We start from the raw sequence: 22391 nt of genomic DNA, 5'->3' as shown, positions 1-22391 counted from the left end.
CTATTGTGCATATGTGCGTGTGTGCACGCCTGCATGCGCCCATGTATGTGCTGTAAATCAAACATGCGCAGATCCCGGTGGGAAGTCAACCAAGCAGCCGTTCTATCTCCGTCTTCTTCGTCTGTCTCCCGTCTCCGTTTCTCTCGTCCTCTATTGATTCTCTGATTGAGAGGAGCCTGTGGGTAAGAGCACTTAAGCGCACTGAACTCCTCTGTCCCGTGTGCATGCATCCATCCATACAGTATGTGTATGCGTGCGTCTGCACGCATGTTTGTCTGTGCTTAATGCGTGTTGGCGTCTGCACAGGTTAATGCAGTGTGATTTAAACATATGGGGGCATGTTTGTGTCGACTGTCCCGCTATAATAGTTCATCCTCATTCTTGTCCCCCGTCGAGCAGCAGCATAACACACACACACACACCCCCCCCCCCCCAGTGCATTTACAGTGCGTTACATGTTTTTACATTTTACATGAATCAGTTTCATTGACCGCGTTCAAAACCGATTTGACTTTGCCGAACTAACAGTGACAGGATGATGGCGAATGCTGAACCATTCGTAAAAGTAGCACAGGTACAGAAGAGTCGTCATGTCGGCGAAGTAGGGACGCACAATGATATGGGCATGGTCATATGTGGACTTCTCATTGTTTCCACCAAACCTCTCATTCTGATTATACAATAAATGAGCGAGTCATTGACTTGTTTAGCTTTCAGAGTCCAGTTTGTTCGCTTTATCCTTGAGGACAGTGATGAACACGTATGCTTCTGTGTTTCCCTCATACTAACATCATAATCATAATAAACAGTTTGCACATCCACAAGAATTCTTACATATATCTCCAACAGCTTCTTTTTTATTGAGGCTGTCCGATTGTTTGGCAGATTCTGACCCACCAGGGCAGCAACACAAAGCGGAGGTGACGGTGATGGGCTGCTGACAGCCCTCTAACCCCCTCCTCCTCGTCTGAGGACGCACGGCGGCTCACTTTATCCAACGTTTGCTGCATGTGCTCTTTTATTTACACTCCTGAACTGATCAGTACACTAAAACATGTTTTCTGAAATAATTTTAGGCGAGAAACAGTCGGTGCAGTAACAGAATCTAGATTCATATTTGATCAACGCTGCCCAGTTTGACTGTCTGATGTGTCAGCGGCTCCTCGGCTCTGATTGGTTGTTTATCTTCGGGCATGGTGAAATCTTGAAAGTGCCATCAGGAGCACTAAAAGGAGGCGAAGGAACCAGATTTTTTTTCACAGATTAACGGTCTCAAGTACGAGCAAATATGATAAAAAAGTTATTTTATAAAAGTTACAAACTGCAGCTTCAAACGGTCAACATTAAGCGCTAAGCTGCAAAGAGCCGGTGCAGACATCTGCATCGATAGCAAAGACAGCGAATCTGTGAGTAAAAAACGCATCTGATACACTTGCGGTCTAGACGTTTGTATTTATTCAGACATCACAGCTGTGGTTGATGCAGACACACTTGGCTGAGATCTGCACTCTAGTGAGTGCACTTTTCTAGTCTTGGTTTAAAGAAATATGTGCATGAATCAAAAGTTTCTCTGGATTCTCTGTGTATCACCGTTCCTCTAAATGTGTTGGATGTATAAAACAGGGCGTCATAGTTTAAGGGAAAGAACCAGCGTGCTGACATACGATATATCATCAGCACACATGGAGTCTCCTGTCGACTCGCTCCCGAGGCGTCTGTTGGACAGGTGGAGCCTGTTTGAACACTCATCATAAAGGAGGACACCGTGCGCCCACTCTTTCACCCTTCCATAATCGCTCTCAACTGAAACACTGACGGAGACTCGCTAAGATACGAAGGCGTGTTTAGGCAGCCCAGAAGTCTGCTTTCAGCGCTAACACACACTCACACACACACACACACACACACACACACACACAACCTGGACATGTGGTGTATAGACTGCCACATGGACACAGTTTTCTTCAGGCAAACACACACACACACACACACACACACACATACTGGCGGCAAACTCCGGATGAACTCATACACACTACAGACAAACACATCTCTCTCATGCGCATACAGTACTGTGTCTGTTGCCTTCAGACTAAATCTGGATGTTGTGTGTGTGTGTGTGTGTGCGTGTGCGTGTGCGTGTGTGTGTGTGGGGAACATCCATGGAAATAAAACAAGGAGAAAGCATGGAAAAGATGAAGTGATTGAGTAACTTTTTCAATTTTATTCCTCGGGGACGTTTGCAGGGAACACACACAAAAAACGTTGACAGCTCTGGCTCTCGCCGCGTTTCATCGCCGCTTCTTCTTCTTCTTCTTCCTCCTCCTCTTCTTCTTCTTCTCTTCCTCTCCCCCCACCCGACCATTTTGTTCTGTTTCTCATCACCGTCCTTGCATTTGTGAATCAAAAAACTGTCAACTGCCGGTTCGCTTGATGCACTCTGACAGTGTTCAGACATCGAGTTGATTTGTGGAACAATGAGGCGTGTGTTTGGGACCCGCTGCATGTGTACAGCACGTGTGTGTGTGTGTGTGTGTGTGTGTAATAGCTAGCCTGTGTTACCGTTCACATGTGGGCAGCTGTGTGTGTGTGTGTGTGTGTGTGTGTGTGTATGACGAGGGGCTTGGCGCCAATCACATCCAGGACCACACAGGCACTCGGGTGGGAGCCTGTGGGAGTCAGGGGCCCCACAGCCCACAGTTACCCCAACCAAGACAACCACCTTCCAGCCTTTTGGTGCCTCCTTTACCACCTTCTCCTCTTTCACGGATTCTGCCGGCCGTCAGGAAAAGATGGAGACTTTAGTGTGAGGTGGAGGGGGTGTGGTTGTGGCTCTGGGGTGCCCAGGGGCCTCACCAGGCCTTGTAGGCTTCATTACAGACTCCTGAGTATGTGGGGGGGTGGGGGTCATCAGAGGGGGTTGGACCTTTTGTGAGTGAGCGGTGTGGTCTCTTTATAGTGTGTTTTATTGCTCATTACAGAGGAGGCTGAGATGTGGAGATGAATGGAAGGACTTGGGGGGGGGGGGGGGTCTGGAGTGTTTGACGGAGGAGTTCATCCCAGTACTCCGGTGTACTTAATTCATTTGTGAATTAAATATTGACAAATAATGCAGAAAGAAATATGTAAGAAGATGCTGATTATAATTCAAACTACTTGAAGTAACTGCAATTAAAAAACAATGGTGTTAAAACGTCTAATAGACTCTCACGATGGCTCTACTGGAGCCTTGGGTCAAACCAGGCCCTGCTGGTCTGGAGCCTGATGTTTATTCCCTCGCCTCCCTATGCATCTGTGCATCTGTCCTCTTGAACTGGGACACGCATGACCTGAATAGCTGACGACCTGCTCGCTCCTCCCCGGGGGGGCGAGTGACTTTTGCTGGGGCTGAGATCTCAAATACGGTCAGGGAGGCCTCAGCGCTGTCACCGGTGTCATCTCACACTGTACGTGGCGACGGGAGGCCTGTTAGCGCTACGTCTGCTTGGACACTCGTACGGTGTCCCATGCAGAGCCTTGGACCTGCTGAATCTAGGCCAGACATCTGCTGATGTTGCGCCATACTGAGCACAGCGTGGAGTAGAAAGGTCAACTTAAAGTTAAGTCCACTCTTGCTCGCGGTTATATTTGTGCCTGTACACAAGAAGTAGTGCATGCATACTGGACCCACTTGTATGTACGATGCCAGGAGCCGCTGAAGCCACGCCCCTCTGCCATGTCTACAGTTTCATAGTTAAATAGCTGAAGTCCACAACCAACAGCTATTCCAGACCTCGAGACCATAAAACCTGCTTCAGTGAAGAAACCAGAGGAGCTGCTGCATCTGAATGCTGCTCTCCCCCCTCTGAGCTCAAACATAAACCGCTTCAATTTGTTGAGGCTTCGCTATTTTGCTTCATACATTTGCACATATTTATTTATGTCATTTTTATTTGTGCCAGTGTTTATACGTCTGATGCAAGTCTGGTTTGTTGTATTTGAGCTGAGGCTGGTGCCTGGATCCCAGCCCTGTTTGTAAACCACAAGAAACTGAGAGTGCAACACACACACATACACACACACACACACACACACACACACACACACACACACACAGTACTCACTACTGCTAGGTTTGTGTAGTGCAACACTAGAAGTGCACACACACACACACACACACACACACACACAGTACTCACTACTGCTAGGTTTGTGTAGTGCAACACTAGATGTGCACGCACACACACACACACACGCAAACAATTGCTGTTGTTTCGCAACCAATTTTAAATGTGCAACAAACTCTCATGTAAAACAGACCCGTTAAAAACCAGCGCTCATAGAACGTCGAGTGAGTTGATGTAGTTACTCAGCTTTTGTATATTAAGGAAAATAAACAAAATGTAATAAGGACATATTTTAGGAAAATATGAAACCGCTCATCCTCTCAGACTTCTAAGATTTTCCCTTCATTACACATTTTCATGGTCTTAATTTCAGCCTTTACAGTTGTTTTCTTTGGGTTTTCAGTGAGAAAACAAACATGTACCATCTTTGTTTGATTACTCATTGAGGGGGAAGTATACTGTATGCTGATAGTTGATAGCCTTTTTGGGGGGTTTCCCCTGTTGCTCCATCTCTAATGTGGGAAAAGGAGACCTCTCCCCGGGCTGTTGGCATGGCAACAGCAACTGTGTGTGTGTGTATGTGCGTGTGTGTGTGTGTGCGCGTGTGTGCCTGCACACTAGAGAGATGACAGGAGGGAGGCCAAAGTAGAGTGATTGCCCAGATTGCTGGCACAGTTGGACAAAGTTACCCATGCAGTCACAGCCTGTGTGTGTGTGTGTGTGTGTGTGTGTGTGTGTGTGTGTGTGTGTGTGTGTGTGTGTGTGTGTGTGTGTGTGTGTGTGTGTGTGTGTGTGTGTGTGTGTGTGTGTGTGTGTGTTTGGTGCTACAGGTTAGGCTCAGGGCCCAGACACACACAACCTCTCCCCCATGCTGCTATGTTGCCAGCTCAATCTGCCTAATGTTGGATACACGCAAGTTTACACACTAACACACATCGCTGTAGTAATACAAAAACACACGCACACACACACGGAAAATGGAATTCCCTACTCTGCTAGCCCATCTAATTATACCACACACATACACACACACACACACACACACACACACATACACACACTCACACCTTTCTCAGAATGAAAGTTTGGCATGACCACTGCCTCCAAACATTTTCTAAGGTTAAGAAAACTGACCTTTAAAGGGGACACATCGTGCTTATTTTCAGATTCATACTTGTATTTTGGGTACCTTATAGAACATGTTTACGTGCTTTAATGTTCACAAAACACTTTATGTTTCTCACACTGTCTGTCTGAATATACCTGTTTTCGTCCTCTGTCTGAAACGCTCCGTTTTAGCGCCTGTCTCTTTAAGAGCCTTGCTCTTTTCAAAGTTTGTGGGTCGGGAAGACACTCCAGACACCCGATTGTGTGTGCATGGAAGAAATTAGTTTTTCATATGTCCCCTTTAAATTATGTAGATCTTCATCTTAAATCCACACTTTCCTACTTAAATATTGCATATATCACCACGAGATAGCTTCCTTTAATTCTCTTTTAAGAGCCACTATTGAAGCTGATGTAATGTAACGACATTTTAAACGACCGTGGCTGTCCATATGTTGAAACTGTACTAACCCCTCCTTGTTAAAGCTCCTTGAATGCACTCTTTGTGCCCCAAAGCAAACAGCAGCAATAATCTCTCTTCATCCGTGTTGTCTTGTTACAATGAGACATGAGACACTTCCATGAGCTGTGAGGAAATGAACAAATGTGAGGAAGTGGACATCTCCGGGAAAGCAATTTGGGGGGGTGGGGTGGGGGGAGCACACATTCGTGCGGCGTCCAACAGTTTCACACACAGTTCAGTTTTGACTTAAGGTGGGCTGACGAGGAAATGGGAGGCAGGAGGAACCAGCTGAACGTGTGTTTGGGAGAATCGGGCGGAAAGAGTGCAGAGCGATCGTGGGGCCACCTTAAGAAGGGGGAGAAATAACTGCAAGTGGAGGAAAAGAGAAGAAGTGGGGAGAAAAAAGCAGAAGTGAGCAGGATTTGTTTTCCAAACGCAGTCACATTCTTGGCAGCACCTTAGCTTGTCCTTGCCAGAGGAGGGTGGGAAAAGGAGGGAGGGATGAGAGAGGGAGGGGGAGAAAGAGAGAGAGAGAGAGGGGAAAGTGGACGTGGGAGAGAGAAAGAGCAGATTGTCTTTCTTTTTGCTCCCTGCCTAGTGCATTAAAAGTTAATATGTTAACATATTAAAGTACATCTATAGATGATCTTTGATCTTTGGCCTTGGCTCACGTCCCCTATAAGCAGACACGTGTGAGCTTTCTAATCTTTTTACAATGTACGCAGGTCTTGTTTAAGTATACATTGCCTCATTTAGCCCCTGCTGACAAAATGTAGTTTTCTATATTTAGTCCTTGCATTTGCACAAACCAATCACAGAGTGTCCTCGGGTGTTTCTCCCACTGCGTCCAGCCCGGTATGTCTGTCTCTATAGAAGCATTTCAAAGTAAATACAGCATAGTTGACAGAAAGTTCACAGACGCTGCTTTTTGATGAATGGACAACAAAAACAAAACTAGTTTGTGGTCATTCTGTCATTTTCCATCTTCATTTGCAGTCGTTTTGCATCCTGTGGTTGTTTTGCATCGTTTTGTGTTTTTTTTAATGTCTCTTTGTAGTCCTTTTGCACCTTTATGTTGTCGTTTGTCTACAAAACTGTCACTTACGGGGCTCTTTTCCCGGGAGACCCGCTCAGTAATCCATCAACAGTTGCACCGTTGACGTGGCTCGAGCAATTTTGGCGCGATGTTAATCTGGGAGCAAATGTAACAAACGTCAAAGGGGCTCTGCTTTCCCAGGCGTTTTGTTTTTCACGCCTTTATCATCATTGGTTCTGAAAGTGACACGCTGACAACCGGAGAGTTTGTAAGCGCTAAAGGAGGTGAAGACAGAGGGAGAAGTGGTGACGTAAAATCTGTAGAAAAAGAGCCCCAAAAAAAAACCTGTGTTGAAAGAAAGATAGACGAGACGAGGAAAAGAAAACTGTTGAAAAAGGACAGATAAGGTAGCGTGATCGCTGGCGAATGAGCAGAGTCAACAAACACATACAGATAACTGCATTAGTGTGCCGTGCGGCCCCGTCAACCCCGGCATGTCCCATGTGTCCTTGGCTGGTGCAGACGTATCTATATGCACACCCAAACACGCACTGCACATGCAAACAGAATAAGAAACATGGCGTTACCAGGAGTCAGGGTAGGATACTGTGTTCCCATTTTCAGCAGGGCGACGTGGACGGCTTTAGAGCCTGTACTATATCAAGACTTATAGATACACAGCGGTACAGACGCCCTGCTCTCACATACCAAAACCAAAGGATGTGTCGAAATGTAAAGGGACTATTGTTTACTTCTTTGACATCTAAGTGTGGGACACATGAGGCGAGCTGACTGCTGCTGCTCATGGCGTGAAAAGCTTGCTGGGTCAAAGTAGGTCAAAGTTCAAACGGTTTGAAACCAGAGATTCGTGTTTTGTAATTTATTTTTTCCTGCACCGGCCGCAGCAAACTGCTGAGTCGAGAGTTATTGCTCCCATCGTGATAAATACATGGATGTGTACTTGTCCTTTACCTGCACAACAAGCATGAAAATCCCCCAAAATGTGTGTGCACATTTAGGTTGAACATTAACGTTGTAGTGTATGCAGTATGTCTGTGTTTGTGCGTGCTCAAGTCCACAAGGTCAGGTTTTAAAGAAATGGCTGCAAAGGTAGCATTTAGTCCCTTTGTTGTGGCCTATTAGCACCTATTAATAATGCCCTGACAGTAACTAGCCTGGCCAGAGAGCGAGCAGAGACGGAGAGTGAAACATGATCTCTCTGCCGTCGACTACTCGTGACCCTGGGGTGCTGACCCTCCCTTCCACTTCTCCCACTGCATGCGCCACATCAACAACACTGGACTCCGGCCCTGTTTCATTACTTAACCACTAATTGCTCGGGCCACCCTTGGGAGTTGGGAGCGCTGACCCCCCGCGTCTGCTGTGAATGGTGTGAATTTTAACAAGGGGTCCTCCTCAGGAGCTTAAGGACTGAAACCATCATCCTCCTCTGAGGTTACATTAAACCTGCTCCTCTATAATCCGTCTGCGTTCATGGGGGAAAGACGCTGTAAATATCGCTCATGAGAAGGTTTGACATGAAAGTCTGTGTCAGTGTAATGAGAAAAGGGCCACATCTGAGCTGACTTGTGATCTGCTGCACATCAGAGCACTGCAGCTGCTGCAAGAAGCACGTAGCGGTCTTAACAGGTGTCTCGTGGACTCGGCTGGCCCCCTTTGAGTTCAAATAATTGGTCAAAGAGCCCTGAATCAATATGCAATTTCACAGCGAAATCGCAAGACTTCATATTTTTCCAAATTGGGGTGCGACTGTGACATTTAAATGGACAAAAATCTGAAAGGAGTCGTGCAGATTGGGGGAGGGGGGGGGGGGGGGGGGGGGCTTTCCTCTTCTGTCCTCTCATTGAAGCAATTAGCAAATAACAGTAATTCTCAGCTTTTAGGAACTGTTCTGTTAATGTGTCACATTTTGTCTCATGGACTCATCTGCGTCCGTCTTGATTCACGTGACATAAAAATGGAAACATTCACTCTCGTGATGCGTCTTTACTTCCTCCGAAAAGTGAAAAGTGAAAAGTGAAGCCAAAATATCCCGGATACGGGAGCTGCCATCTTGAGATTTTGACAAAGCAAGCTTTCCCCTCATAGACGCTCCTTATTCCCTGTACTTTTGTTGCTAATTGTGTCATTACTACAGCTAGCAAACTTTCAAAGAGTCTCTTCGTGAACTTAATTGACTGGACACATAATTCCTAACATTGTTTCAGGGTCTTTAATAATACCTTGAATTGATATCTCCCCATCACAACACAGCAAAACGCCCTTGACCGTCACGATTTGTTGCTGGTGTAGAACCTCGTTTCTCACCGGCCTGCTTTGTACTGACGGATCCTCTCGGTCTGAAGAACAGAGGGGCATCGATCTCTTTGGCCTGGAACAGAGCAGGTCATGTTTAATGAATTCTTCGTATCTCCGGGCGTCAACGTGCATTCGCTAGTTATTCTTTTGATACGTTTTCAAGGCTGTATTTCACAGCACGCAATTAAAGGTGAACCTTTTTTCCTTGAGGGAAGATCCCAGTTTTTGCAGGCCCAATTAAAATTTGGAAGCCGTCCTGGAAGGGAAGAGAATCAAGGTGCATGTGGCTGAGACGTGTGAGGTGTGTGTGTGTGCGAGTGTGTGTGTGTGTGTGTGTGTGTGTGTGTGTGCGCTTTACAAACTGTTATTGTTAAAAAGAAATCTGAGAGCTGACATGTAATTGAACCTTTCAAGTTGACGTTTGATCGCCAAGCAGCAGTTTGATTGGTGCTCAGTGATTGCAACTTTCCCGATGTTGTGGATCACAAATGCAGAATCTGTGCTCTACTATGAGTGTCTGTATCTATCTATGTTTGTATATGTGTGTTTGTTCGAGTCGATACAAGCTAATTCTAACAGAGTAGGTGTGACCGCAATAGATGCACGCTTCCTCCGGCGCAGTGATACATCTGCCGGATGTAGAAATAGAATAGTTCCTACACGGAGCTGCTCACGACAAGGTCCGTAGATTATCTTGAGTAACCGGATCATGATTTCTAGAAAGAACCATTGCTTTCCATCTCGTCCCATTACATTAGAGAGAAGGCAGACATCTCTATGGACGATGTCTCCAAAACCAGGCGACAACCAAACGGTCTAGTCTGATAAACAGCACGTAAGAGGTAAAATATGTGCTTTTGATTTTGGAGTGAACTGCCCCTTTAAGTACAACTTTTAATACTCTCTGTCTATACATGCTCTACATTATGTGAGTGATACGTTAGATATTATGCTGCCAGAATCTCCTAGTTGCATCAGAATTTGGGCGATTAGATTCAGTTTGGCTCCGTTTCCGTCCCCGAAGCTTCAAAGTATCTCTGCTGCCATTGGAAGGTCACCAAGAAACACGTTTCCACTAAAGACATTCATCAGCTGTTTAAAATGTAGCGGTCACGTGTTGTTTCAGACGATTTGTTTCTTGATATACGCCGCGTGTTCTCGTTCTATTGCTCATTGCCGTGCACAGACCATAAATGGTTGTATAACTGATAACGGACCTGTAGGATCCCAGACATTGATCTCTGGATGTGCACTCGGGCTTGAAACCACCTGAACGCCCCAATTCTGCCTCCTGACTCGCCCCGTTCTCTCGTCCTGATATTCGTCTTCCAGCTCTGATAAGCGGGTTTATTTTGTCTCCGTTCCAACGGTGACCTAAATCCAATCTTTTCTTAACCTCTCCTCATCTTTACCCCCATGCCCTCCTTCACAAGATACAGTTTATATTATATCAATCTCACTTTGTCTCTTTCGTTCTTTCTCACGCCTTATCTCCTCTCCTCTCCTCACTGTCTTTCCACAGCTCTAGTATGCTACGTACTCCTTTCCGCCACAGACCAATTGACAAACTGTATTTTCATGCCCCGTCCTTGGATACATGGGATATTAATACAAGCATAACTTCCTTGGTGGGGGCAAAGGCGAACAAGTACATTCAAGGACACAGTAGTTAAGCGGGCGACTACTGTGTGTATGTGGCCTTCAGAGCGGGGGAGTGTGTCCTTACAAAGATTTATTACGCTGCGATTTGATTCCTGGAAATACCTTGATGTTCTAGCTGGCTAGCTTCTACTTTACGAGTGAAATGCAAACTTTACAGCACGTTTGGTCCTCCTGAATGTTGAACGCTGTAAAGTATTTAGACTCGGGGCGATGATGAAGCTGACGGCGCGGCCCTCAGGGGTCAGTACAGAGGACTCACTGGAAACACCCACCAGGAGGCTGGAAGCTGAGACGCTGGTTCCACAAAAACAGTTTTATCCTCTTTTCAGGAAGGAAGTATGTGAAGAATAGTATTAGTAAATCATAATCCTACCTTTGCTGCCACTGAAGCTGCTACTAACAACAGCAATACTAGGTTATGTCATCATTACTGTCCTATTTACCGTCACACCACAGTCCGTCCTGCTCGGGTCAGAGGGGCCCGGCTGCTGTGTGCGCGACCTTTTGTTTTCATGACAACAAATAGAGTTTGTGTGTTGAGTGTGTGCTTGAGAAACGGGGTTTGTTTCACGGCCAATAGGGTTCTTGATTCAGGTTCTTGTAAAAGGTAGATGTGGCTGTTTGTGTAATGTTTGACTGAAAAGACGTTTTCATCCCCTCGTATCTCGTCACAAAACTCCAGCCACATTCATCCTCTGGAGGAGTCTATATTCTATCATTTAGAGGTCTATTCAGAGCTGTTTAAGCCGAAGGTTGCAGCACTTCATAAAGCTGAACGTTCTTTAAACCTGCGTTGATTCAGTGATTCTACAATGACACACAATGTGTTCGTTCAACGGATTAGCGGCTCTAAAAGAAGGTGTTTAGTCAGCGCGTTAAAGTGCTGCTATGAGCTCATGTTTGGGCTTTTCAATTCCCTTTCAATACCTCAGATATGTATGCAATTTATTTTATGAATCAAAAGGACCACTGCACATTCTTTCAATGAAGTAAGTCTTCTTGTTGGGCTGCATCTCACAATTATATGAATTCAAAATGTTATAGAAAATAACAAAAATGTAGAATAAAACACGAGCCCGAGAACCTCTTGATTGTTCTTGTTTTGTCCGACCAACAGTTCAAAACCCAAAGTTATTTAATTTATAAAGACATAAAACAGAAAATCAGCAAAAGCATCCTCACCAGCTAATCGTTGGTGTTTTGCTTGATTGATTGCTTAAACGATAAATAGATAATAAATGTTGTCCATTACTTTTCTTTCAAACCACAAATTGATTAATTGAGTAATTGTTCCAACATTAAATTAAGAATGAACTAATTAATATCCTCATCTCGCCTCATATTTACAACTTTAAATTCAAATGATCATTATTTTCTGAGCTTCCGTCGGCCTCACACAGAAGGTTTCGCCGTGTGAATCGTTCTCCTTCTGCTGTACAATGACTCAAACACAACTCCTTTGCCAGCAGAGAAAGGTTTGTTTTGAATATGTATGTAATCTCTCTATTAGCAGTAAAAGCACTAATAATATCAGTCATGTCTAAGGGCATTCTCATGCCCTGTATCCCACTGTTCCGGATTAGAAAGGCATTGAACCAGGGATTAGCGGGGGGGGAATAAAGCCTTCCTTTGACAACAGGGGAGGGAGGCAGAGGGCTAATGGATCAAGACCCTCTGAGCACACACAAACACAAACACTCTTTCACACAGATCAGCTCCTCATCTCAAAGCTACTTATCCCTGCGCGAGAGGTGACATTCCGGAAGAAGTTTTCAAGTTGTAGCCGCAGCGGTTGAAGGTGACGGAGCTCCCCTCTGACCTGCAGGAGGTGACGGAGCTCCCCTCTGACCTGCAGGAGGTGACGGAGCTCCCCTCTGACCTGCAGGAGGTGACGGAGCTCCCCTCTGACCTGCAGGAGGTGACGGAGCTCCCCTCTGACCTGCAGGCCACCGTTTCAGTTCTGACTCCGTGTGTGGCTACGAGGAACCCGTCTGCTGGTGGGTACACCAGGAACTGTTTCCCCTCTCTGACCCGGTCGTCTGTATCAGTGCATGTCGTGTGTTGGAAGCCTCACGTTTGGAGTTGCATTCATTTGGGTCGGGTCGTTTGGCAGCTTCCTCCCCAAGACACTCTTGAGAGAATCCATCAGTCTTTGTATCACAAAGATAAAAGCAGGATCTTCACCCAACCTTTTAAAATCAAGTTATGAGTATATTAATATTGAAGGAAAGAGTCTGATGCACCTTTCAAAAGGCTGACAGGATGTGTGTGTGTACAGGTTTGCATGTATGAAATGTGCAAAAGGGTTTTCAGGATAAATGCACGACAAAATAGACACTTATGGCTGCAACCAGCGATTGTTTTTATCATTGATTAACCTGCTGATTATCTACTCAATTACACAATTAATCGTGAAAAATCCCACTTTCCCACTGTGTCCTGTTGTGTCCAAAACCCAAAGATATCATAGAGGACTAAGAAAGCCAGGTAATGGTTCCAGCTCTGTGTATCTCACGGTGTCCTTTGTTCTCTTCCAGACTGGATCCCACTCCTCCCTCCGCGTCCCTGAGACCCCGACTGGTGCCCCGGCCCCTGGGTCTGCCGATTGACCTCCAGCATCTCGCATATCTCACCGAGCCGACCTCACTTTGACTCCCTCTGGAGACCCCCGACCCATCCTCACCCAAAAAAAAAAAGAAAGAAAGAAAGAAAAACCCAGGGACGGGACCCTGTCATGTTTCACTGACGGCCCCCTCCCAACCGGCGAATGACAAGCGGGCATCCGAGGGTGGGGCTTGCCTCAGTCTCTCATGATTGGTTGCTGGATGGAATTAAGGTGAATGGAACTCGTGTCCAAGGAGCAGCAACCTAACCCTTCAGAGGGAGAGGAGAAAGGGTGAGCTCTTCCAACCTTGTGGTCTTTCTCTTTCTCTACACAAACATTCTGATGCTTCCAAAACTAATTAAAAAGTTAGTTTCATATTGGTTGGCTTTAATTGTTTCATGTTGGTCTGTGTAATGTTACAACTAATATACGTCTCTCCAAATCTTTGCCTCAAGAGCCGCTGGCGTTTCCTTTAGTTTGTCTTCCCTGATGTAAACATTTCCCTGAAATGAAGCAGGCATGGCTCTCTGTTGTTGCATCCTGGTGTTACGTATGGAGGAGGTCTTCTGAGGACATCCAGAAGGGAATCTGGATTTTCCGTTCTCATGGTTCTCTCTGTTTGTACGTCTCTGGATCATGTTTTTTTTTTTCAGACAAGCTCAACAACAAAGCGGCCTCTTTTTTTCCTCCGCCGCTCTCTTCCTCTCGCCCGGATTGTTTTTCAGAGAAGTGAGCTTTGAGCTACATCTGACCCTGACGCTCCTCCCCTCTGCCCCTACAGCTCTCGAGGAGCAGAACCAGTCGGGCCCGGCCCGAACACAAACAAACACAGCACTGTTTAAGCCCCTTCTCATAAATGAAAACATAATATTAGTGGAATGGAGGCTCTCTCATACAGTAGTGCCGCCGGGGAGGAAGGGGCCCTCTGTGTGGAAGAGGTCTCTGGCTCGAGGAAAGCGTTATCGCTCAATATTAATCTGCTCCGGCTTTGGGAGGGGAGTTCACTTCATTTAGAACATTCTGTGATAGTATAACGGGACAAAGAGAGAGAGAGATTACCTTTTTCATTTAAAAAGAAACTTTTGAAACGGGTCCAGTGTTGAGGGAGAACGCTGCAGACAGCAGCAACTCCTCACTGTCGGTGTACGTCCACAGAATCAGATCGTTATTACACGTGTCTGGCAGCATTTTGGAACAGCTTACTTATTGTGTCATGTGACTTGCTGCCCCTCAGACGACGGTGAAAGTGTGAGTGAGAGTTAAAGAAGTGTCGGTGTTGGAAAACACAAAGCGTAGCTGAGTGTTATCTCAAAGATTGTCACCGTCACGGCTGAACATTGAGAGGATTTCAATAATGCAGATGTGTAGCGAGATTTCAGATCGAGACGTCTCACTCACAACAACAAACATCAAGCGAGAGGTAAAGAAAAGGGTTTTATTTCTCTGTAGGGTATCAGACACTTCTAATAACAACCTGAGCCTGTCGGTGGCTTTTATTGGACGTGCATTGAGGGTGAGGAGTTTCCCTGAGCGGTTACATCGCAGGCCGTTTAGCGGCTGCAGCGTTCTCTCTCAATACTCGACCCATCTCAAAAACATTGTTAACCCCAATAGTCACTTAGACACCAAAACATGAGGACGTAGGTTTTAAAAATACGGAAATTATCCTTAAAATTACAAAGGTGATCTCTGTTTGTGGGAACTCTAGAGATGTGACGTGGATGACTTGTGACCTGGAAGTCTGACCGTGTGACGGATGTGTGGAAGATCACTGAAGCTTCTGTTTCATCTCTTTGTTTAATCTTTGCTCGTCATGCTGGTGAGTTGTCGAGGTAGTAAACACTGAAAGCAGCTTTCTGCTAGAAGCTCATTTATTTTGATGTCACAAATATCCCTTTGGCCATTGAAATAATAAAAACATTACATGTCTGCATTATGGCCTTTCATGCAGTCCAAAACTAAACTTTCCAGGAGGTTTATTGCCTTGTTTATTTAGTCTGTTTACGAGATGTAGTGTTTACTACTTTCAGTGGATAAGAGGAGCATCTAAACAGATGAACTTAAATATCTGTAAAAAATAATAATGTCAATATGGGTTGATGCTATTAGCGCCGTGTGGAAAGACTAGCAGGCTCCATGTTCTATATTACGAGCTCGTGTGAAGGATTCCTCCGCTAACATGAACACCTGTCAGGAGATTAACAGCTCTGCCCCTGGGGGACAGTTGGTGCCGTCCCGGACGCAGGAGCCCGTACATCGGCCTTCCTTTTTTTATATATATATATATATATATATATATATATATATATATATCCGATATGTTCAGGGGCAAGTATTCTGCGCGTCTCCGCTTGTGTTCCAACACCTGTACCGAGTGGTGGCCACAGCGCTTTGCACCTCACGGGTAATTAAAAGCACAAAGAGTTGAAGCTCTCGGGGGGCTTCAGACTGGAGCCGTGGCTTCATAGTGTAGATGTCAGCGGTGTGTTCGGCATGACGGGGGATTGTTACTAAATCTCTGCCCCTCCCACCTGCATGTTGTCACCCTTTTGTTTTCAAACCGCTCCGGCTCTTTGAAGTGATGCTATAGTTACTCTACCGGCACGCAGACTGAGAATAGAACACCTGTACTTATGGATCGGAAGATTGTTTGATGTGTCCTCACATAAATATGAAGGATTCTCTGCCTGACAATAACTTTACAGACTGGTTTTTCACTTCCCGAGTTGCTGAAAACCTAAACTCTCTTTTGTGTCACTTTGCTTCATAAGAAGCCGCTCGTCCTCTCGATGGCTCATTAAGATGCATACATTGTTGTAGAGTGTATGTCATGCTGGATTTAGTTGAGACGGAGATGTAGTTGCAGCTTGCATCACTTCTCCTAACATGTCACCACAGCTGACGCAAGGCGGCTTGCAGTGTGTTGCATTAACGGTGGCAAAGGCTTGCGCCATAGTGCTGTGTGTGTGTGTGTGTGTGTGTGTGTGTGTGTGTGTGTGTGTGTGTGTGTGTGTGTGTGCTTTATATCCAGGAATCTTTGTAGTTGATGTGCTTCAAGATGCCTCCGGTGTTTGATCTGCTTCAGCCTCCAGTCAAACATGTGTGGGTCCAGATCTCTGCATGCTACTTTCTTCTCGGGTGACAGTGATTCTGATGATTTAATTACATGGAAAATAAGATGCAGTTTGAACTCAATGCTCCCAGTATGTTGAGATGCCGTATCTGTGCTCAGACTTGTATTCGCCACAGGTACGACCTGTTTCTCTCAGCTGGAAATGGCGTGTGATGTGAGATAACCTCTGTGGTATTTGTGTCGGGGAACAGACTCAAACTCACAGATCAAGCTACCAAACCTACAGACACACATATAGAGAGAGAACACGTTAGCACCGGGGGGGAGATGTGATCCTTTTCCTTCCACATATGTATCTAGAATGCATACTTTGTTTTAAATAAAAGTCAGGCCTCCCTGTGTTTTCTTCCTCTCTGTGATCAGATTATTCTCTGTCTCACTAACAGTCTGTCTGCAAAAGTAAACAAGATCCAGCTTTTCCTTCCCTCGTGGACGTGAGGATGTCCGGTTGTGCGCGGGTTAAAAGCATTGTTGTGTGTACTCGTGCTGTGGATTTTATGACGCAGCTGGTTCCTCATTCGACGGACATTTTAATGCCGAGTGTCATTGAGAGAGATACTGTACCTACCGGTATGTTGGGCCTGAAGATGAAGCTCTTGTGTTTGGTAAACACACAGTATGTGGTGTATCCATAAAGTATGTGTGAGCTGCACAACATAAACCGACTGGGGTTGGAACAATAACACGAATCCCTGTGGAGTCTCAGATTGCATTACATGCGTTGAAAAGTGTTCCTTAATATTTGAAAATGTTTCTTGGAGAAGGAACTGTTCCAGAAAGATGAACCTCTTCCTCCCCTGCCTCAGACCTTAGTTACAGTGGTGATCTGTGTTGGTTCAAAGTGTTCAAACTTCAAATATATAGCAGATCCAACTAAATGTGAAAGAGAGGCAGCAGGATTGTGTGTGCGTGTGCGTGTGCGTGTGTGTGTGTGTGTGTGTGTGCGTGTGTGTGTGTGTGTGTGTGCGTGTGTGCTTGCGCGTGCGTGTGTGTGTGTGTGTGTGTGTGTGTGTGTGTGTGTGTGTGCAGTCCCTCAGTCATGTACTCTTCCTGGATTCGTACTAAAGGTTCTGCTGTGGGGATCTCAACAGCACTCTTTAACGTTTGTGACCACATCTACGGAAAACTGTTGGTTTTGAAGGTGAATGAAATAATTGAGGTGGACAATAACTGTGACTGGACGATACTTATCATCTGACATTGCTCTTGAATCTCTGGTCCAGTACTTTGTGTTTTGTCATTTAAAATAACTCCACTACTACTAGGAGTCTTGTTCAAGATCATGACAGTTCTTTGTGCAGAGGACAAGCCAGAACAGTATAGAGTCCTCCAGCGTAGCGTGATCAGTGTGTTTGTGTGACTTTGTCTGGTAAACAAGTGCAAATGCAATACAGAGATAAGCTGCTATAGATACAGATGCACCCGCTGCAGACGGTTGATAGTTAATCTACACCGTGTTTGTTTTGCCTCATCACACTGACCAGCGCAGCCTACACCCAGTGGGTTTAAAGGTGAGGTAACCCGGCTGAAGAGGGACTCTTTCCCCCTTTTTATTAAATCTACATGTTTAAAAACGCCCACCATTTCATTATTCTATCATATATATTTTTTTTATACATTCAAATTCGGCTGGGTGGTTAAAAACACATTCTTCTCTGGTGCGATGAACACATATTCCTTTTTGCTTCACCCAGACTTTAACAAGATGCGTATGGTTTGAAAACCTTTAAGAAAAAGCGTAGAATAGAATTCATGGAAGCAAAATGCATACAACATTTATAGTGATGTGAGCTAAACGCAGCTAAACACAGGCTGCATCTAGCCGTTCGGGCTGTGTAGTCTTTTTTTAGTTGCACCGGAAGTAGCGAGCTGTATATATTTGAGGATTTAGCCTCCATGTTTATTGTGTGGGTTGCTGTAAACTTGTGTATTTGGACAGAGGGCGTTGTCTGGCTTTCACTCAGTGGTATGCTATATCCCCTTCTAGCTCAGCCTGTAATTTAGACAGTGGCGGGATACATGCGGGAACAAAGTGTCTATTAGCACTGGATGTATAGGACAGACCCAGCTGTAGGCCCGTAGCAAGCGTGCTGAACAATAGGCTACTGTAGCACTCAAAACATAGCACAGGGGGCCTCATTCAGCCGCTGTTATGGATATAATTATGTGGACTAGTGTCTCTTTGTATTGTTCTGATTGTTTAATGCATGAGCTTCAGAGCAGGTGCCTCTCAGTCTTCTGATTTTCACTTCGGGCGTCCCCCTCACCTCAGGCTGTATCCAGCTAGTTTGGGTTTTATTTGCTGAGGTTTTGTAAATGTCATCATTTTTGGCACCACTCCAGTACGATGGAGGTACTTGGAATTTAATTTGTGCGGCGCTCACAGCAGTGAAAATTGCATTTAAAAAAAAAAAAGTCAACAACAGACTCGGGTATTTCTTGTGTAACCGGCACGTTCCTGTTAAACCTTTTATTGTTTTGAGCACCACAAGTAAAATTCCATCCGCTTGCATTGTGTAAGCAGTGAGGTGGAAATATCACAACTATAATACATAAAACCAAAACTATGTGCATCGCTAGACACAGCTCAAGTAAGTGTAATTTAGATGAACTTACCCTTTTAACGATAAGGCTGGTAATATACTATATTTTTCTTTATTGTCAACAAATGCCATGAAACGACCAAAACATGTATTGTCTGTTTATGTCTATCTTATTCCTCTTTGCCATAGAGCCCCGTTCAGTGAGACATGCTCCGTAGTTTAAAGCACACCGACACCGTCCTGCTGCCAGAAATAATCCCTACAGCACTAAATGTGTGCTCATCCGCCGTGGAAAATAGTCCCCAACAAATGCACTATTTCCTCCTGTTTGTGTGACGTTACAGCGCCCTGCTGTTTAAGGAAAACACTGAGCCCATTTATTTAATTTTTCTTCTGAACTTTGATTTGATTATATGTCTGTGAGATTTTCTGGCACCACCTCAAAAACACAGCAGCACGTGTTTTATAGACACATTGTCTCTGGAGAGACACGTTGCTGTTAAATGAGGAGATTACTGAGTATATATTTGTGAGCTGTTTTTTATCTATTTATTTAGGTCTTAAGCAGGAACCAATGAGTTTAAAGGTCACTACGACTGGTTGAAGACAGATTAAGTACTCAGAGTCATAAAACACTTTGTCTTCAAGTGTGCTGAGTGAAATAATCTGTAAGGACACAGTTCTCTGTGACTGCTCTTCTGTTTTTACTGCTGTTCTGCTCAAGCGTGCTGCTTTCACCTTAATCAAACCCGCGCTCGTCTCAAAATAGTCGAGTCTCATGAGAGCGCTCAGTTACCTGAGATCCCGGCAATTACATGTTAGACGTTCCTACGCAGTCGCTGTCAAAGTCACAGGTGGAGAAGCTGGCTGTCATCCAATCGGGATGGACTACTGGGGGGGGAGGCGGTGCTAGCAGGCAGAGCAAGAAAGTCCCACAGATTAGAGGACGAGGGAGGGAGAAGGCTGGGTGTGTTTGAGTGGGTCGGCAGGCTAAACATAGCACAACTGGTAGAGACATCAGGGTGTGAGAGAGTGAGAGAGACAGACAGAGACGGAGTCCATGCACCAAGGCTGTGGAGCAGCTGGTCACCTACATCTGCAACTTCAACCAGCCTTGCCATGCATATTTTACAGTCCCACTGCGTCATCAGGTCAGTGCTGTAAGTCTTTTTTTTTCCTGTCATCTGTTTTGGCTCGCGTTGTTCACTCTTCTCTTCTATATTGTGTATTTGGTTTTGGGCAGTGTGTGTGCACTGAGTTGTGCAACATGTGTGCATGCTCAGATATCGGGGGGGGGGGGGGGGGGGGGGGGGTGTAGGAATCATATTGCTCAGACACGTCAAGTTTAGTTTCGTCCTGTGCGTGTGCCAGAGTGAGAGTACAGTATGTGCATGTGCCTGTGGGCTTGGGCTCATGTTGCTGAGAGGCACAGGGTTTGCGGGACCTTGTGTATATTCAGTGATGTGTTGCAATCCATGAACCGTCCCGAGTTTGGGAGCTGGAAATTGAAAAAGAGCGATCCATGGTATGCCTGCGCTCTCCTGCCCCAACCTGCAAAAAAAAAACTCACATTCTATCAACAAATGTTCAATTATGCATGATGTTTTCATCCGCCAACGGGCGTTCTTGTATTTGCACAAAGTGGCCACACGTTCACCGGCTGTGTGATACAATTTCCGAAGCTGTCAGGCTGCATAAACACCCAGTGAAGTGCTTCAAACCGTCCTGTTAGACAAGAAGCTAATCACTGTTCAAAATCGTGTTTCTCTGTGATGTTTCTCTTCTCTTTCTCACTTGCCTCTTGGGCCTCTTGACACCGTGTCTCTGCAAGTCTCTCCATTGAGAGCTCTTGCACTTCTGAGGCTCCGCCAACAGTGCTAAGCTCTTTTTTTTTGGCTACCATAGCGCTAATATTTTCATTAGTGCTATTTTTGGGATTGGTCTTAATAGCGGGTTAGAGCTGGAGCTTATTCACAGAGCGGTGATTCCTGTGATCATTTCATTATTTCATCCCCGCTGTGCCAGCTCTGTGGCTGTTTGCGTTGTCTTATGTCAAATGTGTGCGTGAAAACATAGCGCGGTTCAGCCGAGGGAAACCAAAGGTAAACATGTGGCGGGTTGTACATCTTCTCAGCACAGAGATGCAGAGAGGACAAAGTTGTTTCAGGAGTGACAGAAACCTGAATCTGTTTTTATCCACTTTGCCTATGTTTCCATCTTAAACAACATGCCGCCGCATTGGGAGGACTGAACTGTCACATAGCTGTCAGTGTGATGCTTGTCGCCTCCAGCAGCTGTACGGGCTGAGTGATCGGGAAGCCAGTTGGTGTTTACCTTTGAGTGGCAGTCAGGGAAAACCTCACCGTGTCTTTCTGCCTCTGTGACAGCTTTAATTCCTTTTTCTTTGTTCCGGCCTACTGACATTTAACTTTGCCCACGAAGGGGAAGAAAAGCATCGGCTCAGAGAGCTCTCCCATTTCAAATATGCACCTTGCTGTTGTTGTTACGCCGGGTAGTGTCGCTTCACAGGTGAGCACCCTCCTTCAGCTTTTGGAGACAGTCAGTCATGTCAGCCGTCATCCGTTCTCCCCCCAAATCTCACCGTGCCAGGAACAATACATCCCGTAGTTTAGAGGGGTTCCTAATAAGATGCTGCAATCACGATCAATCAAGCTTTATCTCAATAGGCTGTTTAAGAGCTTAATTCAATGCCCTGTTAAGCTATCTGAAGTATTGTGAAAAGGGCAAAGGGAATAAGTGAGACCAGTACGGTGCTATAAGCCGAGGTTAAATGTGGAGGTGCCGTTTGAGTTGGCATTTAAGCTCAATTACTGCAACTCTTGAGCTTAACGGGCAATGGTGTTGTTATGTTTCCAAAGAGCAAACACTGTTTGCTGGTGTGAGACCTAGAAACATGCTGGTTTATAAGAGAAGCCTTTTATAAAGTGACCGCTTGAGATCGGATCTCACTTTCCCGCTCTATATGCAAATAAACACGTTCACCGCTTCCATTGGCAAAGACCCGATGCATCGTTGTTTTTAAAGGTGCAATATGTGGGATTGAGAGCAAACAACTGTTAGCTTTATTATATAATATAGGAAGTCCCTCTGTGTGTGTTGTTATCTGAGCTTTGTTGACAACGTCGAGCCGGCTATGCATGCTTTTTAGTGCATGTGAGCGTGCACCACTGGCTCGCTCACGGCCGCCGCTCTGCACTGCTCCCCTACGGCGGTAGAAGCTGATAACCCAACTGACAGCGCCATCGAGGAAGCCGAGTGGCCACCCCTTCAGTTCCCCCTCAGGTAAACACTGTTAGCTCTTTTCACATAGTGTCCACTGTTAGCACTGTTAGCTGTAAGCTGCCGGCTCAGCCGTCGCCATATCGAGAGCAGTCGAGAAGCAATAGAAGTGCTCCA

The 22391-nt window shown here is 45.5% G+C and overlaps 1 protein-coding gene across 9 annotated transcripts in view; it reads left to right on the top strand.

Annotated features, from left to right (window-relative positions):
• LOC142952098 (thyroid hormone receptor alpha-B) overlaps positions 1 to 22391 on the top strand; it is a 118477-nt gene that overhangs the window by 71894 nt on the left and 24192 nt on the right. For 3 of the 9 annotated variants that reach the window (XM_076094113.1, XM_076094107.1, XM_076094110.1), the window contains one exon: positions 13231 to 13589. In XM_076094113.1, coding sequence (XP_075950228.1) covers positions 13534 to 13589 — 56 coding nt within the window. In that variant the 5' untranslated portion in view covers positions 13231 to 13533. Of the gene's footprint in view, positions 1 to 12403; positions 12691 to 13230; positions 13590 to 19922; positions 20135 to 22391 lie in introns of those variants that run through there. The other 6 variants (XM_076094114.1, XM_076094109.1, XM_076094112.1 and 3 more) reach the window with 4 other exon arrangements.

The sequence above is a fragment of the Anarhichas minor genome, unplaced genomic scaffold (assembly GCF_050575085.1).
Source record: "Anarhichas minor isolate MPS153535 unplaced genomic scaffold, ASM5057508v1 ptg000017l, whole genome shotgun sequence".
In the NCBI taxonomy this organism is placed as follows: Eukaryota; Metazoa; Chordata; class Actinopteri; order Perciformes; family Anarhichadidae; genus Anarhichas; species Anarhichas minor.
The sequence above is the reverse complement of the archived record's forward strand: the minus strand, read 5'-3'. Positions and strand labels throughout refer to the sequence as shown.